Source organism: Numida meleagris, chromosome 19 (genome assembly GCF_002078875.1).
Source record: "Numida meleagris isolate 19003 breed g44 Domestic line chromosome 19, NumMel1.0, whole genome shotgun sequence".
NCBI classification, from domain to species: domain Eukaryota; kingdom Metazoa; phylum Chordata; class Aves; order Galliformes; family Numididae; genus Numida; species Numida meleagris.
The window spans coordinates 7,990,450-8,005,359 of record NC_034427.1 but is presented as its reverse complement, the minus strand read 5'-3'; the positions used below and the strand labels follow the sequence as shown (position 1 = coordinate 8,005,359).

Sequence of the window (14,910 nt, the reverse complement as noted above, 5' to 3'; positions counted from 1 at the left end):
TTTGTTTTACCTCCCTGTGGTGTTTTCTCAATACCAACTACTGTTTGTTTGTATTCTTGAACAGAGTGAATCATCCCTTCAGCAAATGACAGCCTACACAGGACTTTGCCCTCATTTACGTAGCGTGGGTCTGGGAGACGTAGTGCGGCTTTAAAGGGTCACTGCAGGTACGGATGTGGGCAGCAGAGGCCTTACCCTCTTAGTCCTTCCTCAGCAACCAGTTAACTTCTTTTGCCTTCAGAAGCCATTATCCTCCCTAGAAGGAGGGGTACATCACCACGAGACACCAACCCGCAGGGTCTCACTGTCACCTGCTGTCCCACCAGTTGGATGGACCCTGTTAGAATGATGGAAACACGCACACAAGCACCTGTGAAGTACCTATCATATTTCTAGGCCTTTTATAGCAATGCAATACTTCATATGGGACCAGGAAACATACTCTCAAATATTTTGTTCTAAGTTACCTGTACACAAACCTAACCTGTTACTGAGATGGGAGTGCCCTGTTACTACTTCCTGAAATCTATTGCTCATCAGTGCCACAGCATCAGTATAACACCCCCCTCCCCCCCCCAGTGTTTTCTTCTGCTCTGGAAACTACACGTTCAGATAAGGCTCATTTAATAAACACAAGGATTGCACTGTGATATCTGTATATATATTTATATATTAAAAAAATTTTCTACCTTTCATAAATACATCGTACATAAAACATGTTCCCAAAATACATTCATGCGTTTTCCCCTTTTGACATCCCTGCTTGTACCCAAAACATCTGTAAATTGGGAAGGGGAAAGAAGGGAGACAAGCTCATGTCTGCAGGTGCCTCCAAAACCAGGCCAGGCTGTGAAGAAACCTTTGGTGTCTGGGTGATGCTGAGGTCAATTCCTGCATCCACGTGTCCAAGCCTGCCCCTCTGGGACAGCGGGGCTCTCCTGCACTCCATACTCATTGTGCCCTTGGTCACCATGTTGCACCAGCTGACAATGTTTGAGCAGCCAAAGGAAAAAAATGCCCACTACGTGTCTGCTTACAAAAGCATAAATATACAAAATATACAAAACAACCATAAAGCAACTCCAAGCAGAACCTGGCACAGAGCAGTGCCAGCACTGCAGCTCAGAAACGTATGTCCTGTTCCTGTGAACAGATGTGAACAGACAATTCAGTGTAGGACCTCCAGGGCTGCCCACAGCCCTCCTCAGCCTTCACCTCCCCAGAGCTGTACCTGGACCTTGAGGCTGTGTAGACACAGGCAGACAGAGCCTCTCACCCAGTGGGGGCTGGGGGGAAGCCAGGCGAATGCCTGCTGGATGCTGAAATTCCCCCCTTTGCCCCTGGTCAGTATTGCAGGTACACACTCAAAGGCCATTTTGGGAACCCTGCCCTCTCTACTTGAAGCACCACACTGGGCATAGGTCAGCATCCCCTTTCCACAAAGCAGTCTGTTGTTATGGTGAGCTCTCCCTTAAGCAAGCAGTCGAGAGAAAAAATATATCCATTCTGACATTTTGCATGTATCCAAAAGCAACATCGTACAGAGCACCAAAGAGAAGCATCTCATATATTCATAACTCACATCCTCCTGCAGCTGACAAACAGCAAGAAACATGATCAAGTTTTGCACAGGACATTACAAAAGGCATCACCTTTCAACAACACAACAGAAAAAATGAAGTGTCACCACGGTGTAAACCCTGCAGGAAACGAGGCAGCGAAGTACAGTGCTCAGCAGCTCCCAGGGATCGCTGCCTGTAGTGTACTGATGGATTTGCTGGACAAACCTCACCCCAAACCTATCTCCCATTGGACAGGAATACCAGCCTGCATAACTAGATGTTCTGCTTCTAAACGAAAAGGTTGGAGGATGCTAGCACGAACTGATGTGATGCTGTGTGTTGTGGGAAGACAGCGCTGGCTGGGCTGTCTGCTTTGCATCCAGGAGTTTAAGGGTCAGTTGTCTTTGCAATGCAGACTGCAGGACAGCAGGTGTCTTTTCAGGCAAGGAAGTCTCATCAGAAGTTTTGCTACAGTTGGCTTTACAACTGAGATATTAGGGACCGGATCCTCTAGTGGCTTCAACCCCACTCACTCCATTGGAGTTACTGGTGTCTATTTTCACTCATGGAGATCATGGTCCTTGCTTGTCACAGACAGAGAATAAAGCTATGGTAGCCCTTTCTTTAAATAAAATTAAATAACTGCATATTGCATCAGCACACAACTTTAAATGTGCTTCTGCTGTTAAGAAAATAGCAAGCACACCAGTGACTAATTAAATTATTTCTCTTGAAGTAAAAAAAGTAATAATATTACTAATAATTAAAAAAAAACCCTCGGGGCTGCGTAATGTCTTTTTGTCGTATTTTTGAGACTGAGAAAGTCACTGGCATGCCCGCAGCTTTATATATCCTCTTCAGCCGGGAGTGAAGGTTTGGTTTCCTGGAGGTCCCCATTGCCATTTTCTGATGTGTCTGAGCTGCCGGGGGCTGATTCTGTTGGCGGCGGTTTGTACAGCACGCAGGCGATGGTGAAGAAGGTTGTCCCAAGCACCTGCAGCCACCAAGATCACAGAATCATCGAATCACAGAATCGTGGAACCATTAAGGTTAGAAAAGACCACTGAGATCATCAAGTCCAGCCATCAGCCCATCCCCACCATGCCCACTGAGCCACGTCACTCAGTGCCACATCTGCCATTTCTGGAACACCTCCAGGGACGGTGACTCCTCCACCTCCCTGGGCAGCCCGTGCCAATGCTTGACCGCTCTTTCTGAGAAGAAATCTTTCCTAATATCCCGTTACTCCCTGTTCTCCCCAAAAACAGATGCCCAGCCCTCAGTGGGTGCAAACTAGCAAAGCAGCGCTTTAGTGTGCAAAGGACTTTGAAAGCCACTTTATCACAATAACTGCTAAACACTGCTCTCTACATCAAGTGCCTACTTGGGAGCAGTTGAAATGATGGTTTTCAGCTAATAAATAGGAATCACACAGCTATGGTCTCGTATTTTCTAGCAGTGATCGGGAAACGGTTATTTACAGCATGCCCACAATGGCATCATTCACTCCCTAATACAGCAGTTACATATTTTACTCCATTTTTAGCAAAAATCATTCAGTAACTGTTTGGAGAAGAAGAGATTTTTCTTATGGTACAACAGAAGCTGTAAGCCTGGAATGTAATGGGAATTTAAAGGAACAACAGTGCCTGGAGCACCCCTACCTGCTGAGGAGCAAGAGAAGCTTTTGCCCTCCCTGAGGGTATTTCTTGTCTTAAGGTCTAATTTGGCTTTGGAAGGGGACAGAAGGGAGCACAGTTCTGTAAGACTGTCCCCCAGCATGAGATGCTGCCTCCTAAACACATGCTTGATCAGAGAGTGAAACACCAACATCACCTTGTAGACCAGCCCAGTGACCAGGGTGTAGCGGCTCATGGCTGAGTTCTGGTACACGTAGCAGGAGCCTTGCTCACCGCACTGGTCCTGCCAGAGCAGACAGGACTTGTCGATCATCGAGCCAAAGGCAATGGGGCCAGGGATGCCTCCTGTGGGAAGACAGAACCAATCCTCAGTTTGGGCAGGACCTGAGCACCAGCCTTGCAAGACACAAGGAGCTTGCAAAAATGCACCAGCCATTGTGGCTACTACGATGCAGCAAATTCATCTTGTAGACATCCAGAGCTGTGCCCAAAGCATGCTGAATTTCAAGAACTGAGAGTGCAGTCGGTTGACTTCCGAGCCTGGCCTACTACTTGTGGGTAGTAGTGCTAGATAGGGTCTTCAATGCCTCTGCTCCTTTTTTCTTAAAATAATGACACACTGCCAGGACATTCTCCTTTGCCCCATCTGTGCTGCGTATGGAACCCTTCATTCACTTTACAAACTCTACGCAAACAGAGTTAAGTTTTTTCCTGAAGGACAGCAAACAAGGGAAAACATCCTCCTTTCGACATCCCGTGTCCTGCCCCCTTTGCTTCCAACCCCACCTCTTCTGATCGTGTAACAGCATGGGGCACGCTCCGCAAAGCCAACAGACCACACAGATGCACTGTGCTGCTTTGTACTGTACCTAGTGTTCGGACCACGATCCACTGGATCCCAAGTGCAAATGATCTTTGCCTGTCGGAGACGCACCTGGGGAAGAAGAGGGCAGGTCAGCAGCACCGCCAGGCTGCACGGCACCAACTCTCCCTGCACCCAGCTCCCTTGCCCTGCACACCGAGGTTTGTCCCAGGGCAACATAACCCCCATGCCACTGCAAACTAGGTGACTGATGTCAGAGGAAAGAGCCACCAGTGCTAAAATTTGCTTTCCCAGCTAGGGAGTGAACGGAATTAACCCTTCTCTTTCCAAGCTGGTGGTTCCATCATGCCCTCCCCAGGGCTTGTGCCAATGGGGTAAAATGGAGATGGGGATATCTGAGGCGTCTTGCAGAAGATCCTGGGCTTACCGCAGGGTTGCGGTCAGGGCGGGAATGCTGCTCAAGAAGGTGAAGAGGATCACCACGAACATGAAGAAAAGCAGCAGGGTCCTTCTCGCACAAGGGGAGGTGCATTTCCCTGCTTCTGCCTCACCAGGGCCGAGAAGGAGAGTTTTCTCAATGCAGCTACACTCACGGTAGACCTGGGAAAGAAAGGCTGGTGAACGGATTGCTGGAGAGAGCATGGCAATAGTCAGGAGTGGGCTTTAAAAAGAAATAAATTCAGAGAGGGCAGAAAGCAGCTGGTTTTGATCCTGGTGTGGAGTAAAAAAGAAATCAGGCTGTGTTCTTGACACATCTATTTCAAAACAGATTGTTAAATAACAGAAATCAGCTTTGCCAGGCAGCACTTCAACACTGAATGCCATCATTACCTATCTTGAGCCTTTGTCTGTGTCTATAAGCTGTATGCTGAAGGTACGTGGAGGTGCATCATGTGCACTGAATATCCAAAACAAGCCCCATAAGCACTGGCACAGGAATTAGGTGCTCACCAAGCTCCTCTCCCGCTTCCCTGGGTGATATCCCATGGATCTCAGCACAGTTTGACCCAGAGTGGGGCAAAATCAAAGTTGGGCACATTGAGGGAAGTGAAGCAGGATGACCTCCAGGAACCTTCTACCTTCCTTCCAGGTGGTGCCTGAGAGCATCCTCCATCTGCTCTGGGCTGTCTCTGCCTTTTACACTGACTTGCAACGAAGTCCAAACATGAGGATGCTTTTTCAGAGCCAGCCAAAACATTCCAAAGATGACGTGCCGCTGCCTTGTCAATACATGGTGCTGTGGGACATACCTTCTTGCCATTCCTGAGGTTTTCGGACACTTTTCTGCACCCAGCATGACAAGGAGAGTAATACATAACATCATCACTTCCACAGACAGGGCTGTAGGTCTCCTGCAGGCAGCCGCAGTCGGCGTTGCACACTGCAGTCAGGTTCAGCTGGCTGCCAGGCAAAGTGCTGAAGGAAACACGGGAACAGTCAGTGAGGAGACCCAGAATGGTTCTCCAGGAGGAAAAGGGTAGAGAATGAGAAGGAGAAGAGGGGAATAGGAGATGCGAAAGAACTCTGGAGAATGTAACACCAGGCCTGGGAAGGGTTTCATCTCACCTACTTGTAAGCATGAAACAGGAACTGTGCCCTGTATCTACAAAGGATGCTTTAGTGACCAGATCAAAAGGAGATATCTAATTTTGGACAGGAGATCCCACTTTTAGTCTATATCAGTAACAAACATTACTTGTGCGGAGGGAGATCTTGGGAAGACAACTGAAGAGTAGAGAGACTGAGATGTTGCTGGTACTGACCCCCTTGCTGGCTTACAGCCCCAGTTAAATGCAAAAGTTTGGACACATGTATTCTGGGGACATGGTTCTCACCCTCAATATCTGTCTGTAAGACTGGCTGGACATTATCTTCCATCTCCAACCCTAACAAATGGCCAACATCAATACCATGTTTTTGGTGGTATAATCCGACTATGGCCTCACACTACAAGACATGGTTATTACCTTCCGTTGTACATCTGGGTTACTCCTGCCATTGGCATGTTAGGGCAGTGAATGAAAAAAATGAAAATAGCTAGCAGACTTGACACTGTGCAAAGTAAACACAATTTGATGATTCCTGAGCAGCGGAGTTTAAATTTATTCACAAGGAATCCTCCCAGGAATGTGCCTCCGCCTCCAGCCGGCACAACCAGATAACCTGAAAAGGGGAAATTTGGAAATATCAGTGAACAGTTTCTCATTTATCTTACATGCTGTGTGTCTGCATGAGAATAACCCTTTGGTTGCTGTGATGCTTTTTGGTGGGAGTTCAGGAAAGTTTGCTACACTAAGTGGACCTCTATAGTTCCTAGGGTAATGTGGCTTGAGCCTGGTAAGCAACTTCTTTTCCCTGTAGATCTCAAAAGAGACAGTTTAAGGAGCACATCATGAATACTGGTACTTGCTGGAACCCATGGAACTCAGATTAAACTTTCATGATCTGGAATGCAAGAGCTAATTGAAGATCTTCCCATTTTCTGGTAAAGTATTCTTGCTATAGGCAGTTGTTAATGTTGCCTGGTTATGCCCAAGAAGGAACTGGCTACAGTTATTTCACCTTTCCCTAGGGAGTGACAGACGGCTACAGAAGTGATGCATTTCTTACTGATGTCAGTAGATAGAGCTCTGAAAACACACTTGGTACAGACATGTTGATAGGAAATGGTCCTCGCTGCCTAATAGTGGAAGACGATTACCTTTCTGTAAACGAATGGCAAAGCGTGTTTGTCTCATTCTACATGAGCTACGGTGCTCTCGTGTTTGTAGGAAAAACTGATAAACATAGCAAAACCAGGTTTCCTTACCAAAAAGAGTAGCAGCTTCAGAGGCACTTAAACTAAACTGAGACTCCAAGAACTTGGGTCCAAATGTGGACATCCCAGCAATGAGAGTGGCTTCCGTCGCTCCCGCTAAGCAGAGGAAGATGAAGGTGGGATTCTTCAGGAGCAGCAATACTGATCTGAGAAGGACAAATATACTGGAAATGAATCACTGTGGCACATTTTGATTTCAAGTGTCTTCCCTCCACATGTAAGACAGGGCAGCATCCTACCACACTGCATCCCCTGCAAAGAAAAGTCTCAGTAGGAGCCTTTAAAAGAACAGTGATCTTCTCCACTTCAAGTTACTGAGTTCTACCAGCCAAGGAAGGATGCTGAGGATACTCTGACTTCTCCCCATCCAACTGCATGGTGAGAATCAAGTTTGCCCTTAAACTCTGCCTTATTATAGAATGCCTCTCATGTGCCTACTGCTCTTGTTACTACTGGGCAGTCAGACCCGGTGTGGCCTTAACTGTCTTCAGGCACAAGCTTACATTGGCCAGCTTTCATAGCCCCACTAACAGCTGGATCCAAGGGAATCAGAGCAATGTCAGCCAAATACCTAAAAATGGAGGGAACTATATGGGATTTTTCTCTGCGGACTTCATGAAGGCACCAGATGGGTCTACATTCATGGGATGTGGATGAGCAAATAAAAGCACTGTGTGTGATGGGATTTGCACTAACGATGCCCACATGGCTGCCACTTCTGTTTGGGTCTTTTCAGTGGTAATTTTTAAACATTCAGGTCCAGGATGCAAAGTGTGTAATAACTTCCACTCCTAAATGGGATAATTGTGGAGGGACTTTGACACCAAATCCCAATCATTCCAAGGTTGTAGCAGTCCCTAAAGGCAGTTATACTGGGACTCCTGAGTCAAACATTTATAAGCTGGGTACAAAGTTGTGTTATATAGCTATGTACATGCATTTCTCAAGTGCACACATGTCCTCATGAGAATAACAATCACTCATAACCATGGCTGTTTTGCAGCTTGTGCAAAATACCAAGCAATTCTTTCTGTATGGAGGAAGCACCTCTAAAACACCTTATATCTCACAAGAAAACAGACAGCAATATTTCTCCCACAATCTAAGCATAGTTTTATGTGAAGATTAACATCTAAGTTGAAACAATACATTTTGTTTTTGACGTTCTGGGATTTAGTAGAGACCCAGAGATATTCATGAAAAATTGCCATACGTCATTTATATGCAGAAAGATGATCCAGCAATAATTCCATCTCTGAGACACAGAAACACCCTCAGGCACATGGAATGGTCTCAATTATTTCCCACTATCTCGGATATTGGACTAAGAGAGCTGCTTCGGAGGGAGCATTTTGTAACAAGCTTGAAATTCTGCCACATAACTTGCCCCAAGTTTAGCCCAGACCAGTACAGCAAATTGCCTTGTTTTGGGGTATGGCACAGCCTCATCATACTGCAGCAGCAGCAACTGGGACCCAGGGGGATGCTCGCTGAATTGAAGGGCACTGTCAATTGACAGCTATTGCTTGGGAAGAAATGTGAAATGGGAGAAAATCTGCCGCAGTCCCACCGAGTGTGAGCGTGGTACTCAGCATCAGATATGCTGGGAGTTTAGGGATTTACCTGATTTTACCCAAATGAAGTGGACAATTCCATTATATCAATAGAACAAAGAGCCTGAAAGACAGATATATGATACATTCTTACGCCTTGATTTCAGAGGGCTTTATAAGAACCATTGTCTAGTAGTTGGAATTATCTTAATTTACTAAGTTATTTAACTGGGATGGTCTTTTCAACCATGCTTCTTTCAGAAGAAAAAAGCCTATTCTCTTGGCTAGAAAACACTCCTTGTGGGCCGCATGACTACTGTAGAAAACATACAATGCCTTCACCATTTACAGTTCAAGAGAAAGAGGACAGTGGTTCCCTGGCAAAAGCATTACTTTGTGCCTGCTGGACAAAGGTTGCAGGTAGGAAAATTAAGAGGAACAACTTTCAGCAGTGGGTAGAGAATTGCATCACTTCTTGTTTGCAGACAGAAGATCTATTTGTGAGGAAATAATGCATATACAACCTCAACAAGGTCAACACAACTTTTCATCATTAGCAACAGGATTTCAGTCACACCCAGAAACCACGTAATATTCAAGAAGCCTTGGCTGTCCTTGTTTTTTTCAGCCAAAGTGATTTCAGGGAGTTCAGCACTACCAGAATAATCCTACTATGTATAAAAGCCTCATCCTAAAAATCTTTACTCGTACAAGAACATGTGGGCACCCTTTCCTCTTGTAATGGTCCTGTTAATTGAATGGGGAATGCATCTGAGGAGCAGAGCGTGCCCAGGACAGCAGGCTGCCAGACTGTAACACCACAAAGCCACGTGCTAGCAGTCAACAGTGATAGATGAGTATTTGCACAAGCTTACAACATGTGAACAGGGGTTTTTCCAGCACACAGAAATGACACCTGCTGTCACCACCATCACCACCAAAAGAATCAAGGGCAGCATTGATGTCCCAGAGGAATGTAAAACATCCTCTCCTTACCATACCGATGCTGTAGTAAGGCTATGACACACACCAAAATGCTGTCCTGCCTAGTAGCCCAAGGGAGACAAGTGAAATGTTGGCCATAGCTTTCTGCCCTGAAGAAATGGGCTTGTCAAACCAACGAGTGATCTCTTGATGAGCTCTGCCTTACTTGCTAGTAAGGAGCAAGTCTTCTATCCTGCCTTGGTGTGGCCTTATGTGTCTTCTTGAACTCCCCTCCACTGACATCAGGCGATGCTTCATGTGTGTAATCATATGGAAGCAGAAGAAGGAAAATGCTCTTTTATCAGGCCTTTTCAACCCGAAATCTAAGACAGAGGGCAGAAGCTTAAGCTGTCTGGGCTTTGTTCCTGTACAATCCTGCTTTTAGGGAGCACCGTGAATACAGCAACGTATTAAACTCTCCTAGAAAAAACCTGATGGTGTGGAATAGTATTCTATCTCATCCGTGTTTCTTCTTATCTTTGGAGACTCTTACTGTCCGTACTATGAGAAAATATGTAGCAGCCAATCTGTCACCTAAACAAAAGCAACAGTGTCCTTTGGCCTTGCTCTGTGCGTGGGGCCACACGTACCCACGAGCTGCATGCAGATGTGGTCTCCTCTTTAATGGAAGTTTCCAGAACAGCAAGCCTTTAAGGCACTTCCCTTTTATTAATCAAAACCAGGGAACACGAACGTCTGCTGTTTTTTTGTATTCAAAAGAGAAGAAATTTCTGAGGCTTTAAAACAAGAAAAAAGCACATTAAGATATGGATTGATCTGAATGGTGTGATACGAGCCAAGCTGCCTTCAGTGCTCATTCTTAGGGCACGAGGTGTGAAGGAAGACGTTCCCAGGACACCTCTGACCACTGCTAGGACAATCCTCACTGGGAATAGGAGGAGCTTTGTTCAAGGTAAGCAAGCAAAACATAAAACACTGAATTCATCCCTCCCTGCTGCCCAGTTTGTGTTGGTTTCAGTCATAACCTTGTCATCATTTAAATGCAGGTTTTGAATTTAATTTCCGTGTGGACAGTAAGTCATGACCTTGGAAAATGGCACCGAGTCAAGAATGCCATTTAATAACAGTATTGAAATCTATTCCATGTAATATTCTTCATGAAACTGCCTTAACCCCTCGTCAACTTCCCACGAGGTCTCCAGGATTTTTAACTACCCCTCACTATGTGAGTACCTGCGTTACACAATGCGGACGGAGTGCTGCTGACAGCTCCTGCGCTGAGCACCTGTTCCAGCCCTCCTCTGCCTGCACAAAGTTCTGAAATAACAGCAGGCAGCAGCATGGGCTCTGGCAACATGTCAGCCATCACATGCAGATGCAAACTCCTCCCTAAGAACGGTCCTGGGAGAAATGCAAAAACGAAAAACCCCTTTATTGATGGCAAGCTCGCCATCCAAAATGAAGTGATGCCCAAGTCTCTCTGCAACACCCACAGCTCCGTGCTCAGCTGAAGCCAAGCCATGTAAACAAAGAAGCATCTCCATTTCAATACAACTCAAAACAGCAACCATAGAAAATTGTAAATGAATTCAAAGATCCAAGACTTGATGTCATTTTGGCCTCTTACTTGTTTTTTACCCAGTGTTCCAGGATTCCTTTAAACCATTTCCGACTAAACCTGTGTAAGTGTGCTTGCCCTCACAACATGCCCTGGGATTTCACATGCTGCTGGATCACTGCTTTGCAGGAGAGCTAAGAGGTAGTAACACATAAATGGGATCAGAAGATACACAGGCAAAACAGACAAAAAAATACTCCTCAAAGAGACAGTGAAGGAGGTGACTGCCTCTGCCAAAATGAGTCAGCTCCCTGCACATCACCCTCTGGGGCAGCTTTCTCACCGAGGTAGGTCTTTAACTGTTTTCCCAAAGTCTGGATCTGATGCTTTTTTGTGGCTCCCATCCTTCAGCTGATGAGCCTCTGACACCCTCATAACAATATACCGCTGGGACCCTGCAAACGAGAGGCAAACAGGAACAAGGAGCGGGTGAGACATGAGACATGGATGTTACCAAAGGGGTGGATTTGCAGCAGAAAAACAGGCAGCTGGAGAGCCGAGGGGTGAAAATAATGTATTAATTACAATTTGAACACGAGAAGCTCGTCCTCCACATCTGTCCCTGTATCCCCAGGTACAGGATGCGGCAGACACATCCCCACCCCGTGGGCTGCCTACCTGGGAGGCGCTGGGGGTAGCCCAGGATGGGGATGGAGATGAGGAGAGAGGCTGCTCCAGCCCCCAGGAAGCCGATCCACCACGCCCCCACCCACAGCGTGTTCTCTGGGGAGATGTCAGTCCTGCAAGAGACAAACCCAAAAGGACACAAGGGAGAGAGGCGGTGGTTTGAAATGGGGAGGGAGGAAGCTGGATGCTGCCCTCACTAAAGCTGGCCAGGGATGGGGGATCTGGGGGGGACATCAGTGAAGGAAACTGCCTCTCCTGGAGAGTTCTGCCATGCCACCATCTGTCCTGCCTGACTGGAGAGCGCAGCACTTAGTGAGCCTAAGAAATTACATCATTTATTTCTCTTTTCATCTCTAGCTTGCATGTTTCACCTCTTCCCATTTCATTTCTGCTTTGGGGGTTGCAGTGAACCTTGTTCCCAGAGCTACCCTTTTGACAAGACAGCTGGTGGAAATAACCCATCCCTTCCCCAAAAACCCACTCCACCATTTAGGCCCATTCATCTGCCAAAGAGCCCGTAGGCTAAGAGGTGATATAAAATAAATTAGGAACAATAAATAGCAAAGAGGGACCGAGCATCATGGCCAGATAACCAGGAGGAAAAGCAGCACTGCTGGCAGCCTGGCCTGATGGGGAACTCATTCAAAAAATTCACCTGCTGCTCCCAGCCTCGTTAGAGCAGGCAGTGCAGCATAAGGAAGGATTTAGGCTGACAGGTTTGTGAGCAATTTCCTTCCAGTGACAGCGTTAATGCAAGCAACCATTCCAGCCTCAGCCCCCCCACAGAAATGCCACTGAACACAGTGGGCATTTTCCACCCGGCCACTGGGTTGTTTTCCTGGATTTTTTTTTTTTTTAACCCCAAAGGAAACATACAGCGTAAAGGAAAAGGAACAAGATTATTTTTTAGCGACTTACTCTCTGCCAATTTCAGTATAAATATTTAGAAACATTCCTCCTACCAGATAACCCGCTGCAGGCCCAAGGATTGCAGCAGTGTAGAAAACAGCTGAAAGGGAAAACAAGCAGTGTTAGAGAACCTGCAATGCTGCAGCGGATACACTGCTGACAGGGAGTGCTGATGCCCACAACACAACCAGCAATGCAGTGCTAAGGAATGAACAGCCTGGAGAAGAGAAGGCTCCAGGGAGACCTCATAGTGACCTTTCAGTATCTAAAGAGGGGCTATAAGAAAGAAGGGGACAGACTCTTCAGTTGGGTCTGTTGTGGAACAGGTTGCCCAGGGAGGTGGTGGTTGCTCTGTCCCTGGAGACGTTTAAGGTCAGGATGGACCAGGTTCTGAGCACCCTGCTGTAGATGTCCCTGTTCATTGCAGGAGGGTCGGACCAGATCGCCTTTAAAGGTCCCTTCCAACTCAAATGATTCTACCAGTCTACGAATGGAGCATCCTTTCTTGGTGAAGCTGCACTGTACGTTGCACCAGCAGCATCTGAGCAAACATTCCTCCCATGCTCTGGCACAAATGGGGTGATGCCTTGCATGGACATGGTTGTTGGCCAGAGAAGGTAATGCCATACAAACAGGAGAGACTGTCTCCAGCTGACGGCTGTACCAGAAGCACTGGCACCTCCTGCTCTGCGGGACTGCAGGAGCAAAAATGCCCAGCTGCACTCACAGTGCCTGCCTGCCAATAACTGGAAGGGGGAAAAAATAATGAAAACCTCCCAAACAGCTGCTTCTCTCTACTTATCACTGTGTCTGTCATCAGGAACAAAAGACTTGGAGCACCTCTTGTGAAAGCGCTCGGGGCTGCCAAGGCAGATGGAGCACGCCTCCCCCCAGCCCCTTCTGCAGCCACTCACCAATGTACACAGGGGAGTAGTTGGTCTTGACGTTTTCATCTAAATAGGTGACGCCAAGCGTGTAGAGCGGCGTGGCTCCCATCCCGTGCAGGAACTGCCCCAGCATGAAGACGAACCTGTAGCTGGAGAGGCCGGAGGTGGCCGCAGCACAGGGCAGGCTCTGGTTGGAGGCACAGATGCCCACTTCAGCTGAGGAGCGCACCTCGTAGCGGCCCGTGGTGAAGTGGGGCAAGGCGAAGAGCAGGGAGCCCAGGCCCATCACCAGCACGCCCCAGCCCAGCCAGCGTGGCTTGTGGCCGTTCCCCCCAAAATAGCTGACGAAGGTGAGGCAGAGGCAGGCCGCGATGTCGTAGGAGCTGGCGATCAGCCCGCTCTGGTAGCTGCGCAGGTCAAAGCGGCGCTCGATGGAGGTGATGACCGTGTTGATGAAGCCGTTCACCGTCATGCCTTGCAGGAAGGAAGCCACGCAGAGGAAGAACAAAACGCCCTTGGAGGTGTTGAAGAGCTGCAAGCAGCCGGGTGTGAACCCTCCCCAGCCGCACGCCAGCTCCTCCTGCTCAGCTGAGATGTATTTAATGCCTTTGGCTTCGCAGAGGGGCAGCCCGCAGGACTCGGCGCGGCTGGGAGTGCCATTGCTCAGCGGTGTGCCGCTTGCCGAATCGAAGGCCGAGCTGTCCTCGCCCACAGGGGACGGGCTGGGGAAGACGAGCGGCTGGGAGAAGTGGAAGCCATTCTCTCCCGTTAAGTGATGGGGCTTTGCCATGAACAGCACAGCAGAGCGGATCCAGCGTTGTTGAGGGTGTGCCTACTGCAGGGCTGCGATTTTTGGCACGTGCATTAGATGGTGGAGGACTGAGCCAGGACCATTGCTATCTGTGAATAGAGAAGTTTTACATATACTTTTATATAAAATCCTACTAAAACCTGGAATTGTTTTTCTCTTTCTGGAATACTTTTTCTCAGTAAGTACCAGCGTTTCGCTGTGCAGTTTGGCTGTGTGTGTGCCTTCCACCACAGGAACCTACTAGCTCAGGTACTGGGGTTCCATTACAGAACCAGTACAGAAGAGAAAATTATACTTATAGAATCATAGAATCATGAAGGTTGGAAAAGAGCTCTGAGATCCCCAAGTCCAACCCCAGCCCACTCCAATGTACCCACTGACCACGTCCCTCAGTGCCACATCTCCATGGTTCACCAGTGACGGTCACCCCCCCCACCTCTGTGGGCAGCCTGCGTCACTGCATCACCACTCTTTGGAGAATAAATGCTTTGTAATATCCAACCTGAACCTCCCCGGGCGCAACTTAAGGCCATCACCTCTTATCCTAAAAATGAGCATTAAAAAAACTACGCTGAAGACCATCTCCCTGCCTGCTGAAGCCCCTCATTAGTTCTCCCTAAGGGTGATCCCAGCTTGATGCTGGACCTTTCCCCTGCTAGGCACAGCCTCCTTCCCTTCCCTTCCCTTCCCTTCCCTTCCCTTCCCTTCCCTTCCCTT

The 14,910-nt window shown here is 47.7% G+C and overlaps 1 protein-coding gene across 3 annotated transcripts in view; it reads right to left on the bottom strand.

Moving 5' to 3' along the window:
- SLCO4A1 (solute carrier organic anion transporter family member 4A1) overlaps positions 657-14,910 on the bottom strand; it is a 26,156-nt gene continuing 11,902 nt past the window's right edge. For all 3 annotated transcript variants that reach the window (XM_021416834.1, XM_021416833.1, XM_021416835.1), the window contains 11 exons: positions 13,410-14,282; positions 12,505-12,595; positions 11,578-11,699; positions 11,243-11,354; positions 6,835-6,989; positions 5,993-6,188; positions 5,276-5,441; positions 4,453-4,625; positions 4,072-4,136; positions 3,399-3,547; positions 657-2,556 (listed from right to left, as the gene is read on the bottom strand). In XM_021416834.1, coding sequence (XP_021272509.1) covers positions 2,407-2,556; positions 3,399-3,547; positions 4,072-4,136; positions 4,453-4,625; positions 5,276-5,441; positions 5,993-6,188; positions 6,835-6,989; positions 11,243-11,354; positions 11,578-11,699; positions 12,505-12,595; positions 13,410-14,172 — 2,142 coding nt within the window. In that variant the 5' untranslated portion in view covers positions 14,173-14,282 and the 3' untranslated portion in view covers positions 657-2,406. The remainder of the gene's footprint in view (positions 2,557-3,398; positions 3,548-4,071; positions 4,137-4,452; positions 4,626-5,275; positions 5,442-5,992; positions 6,189-6,834; positions 6,990-11,242; positions 11,355-11,577; positions 11,700-12,504; positions 12,596-13,409; positions 14,283-14,910) is intronic.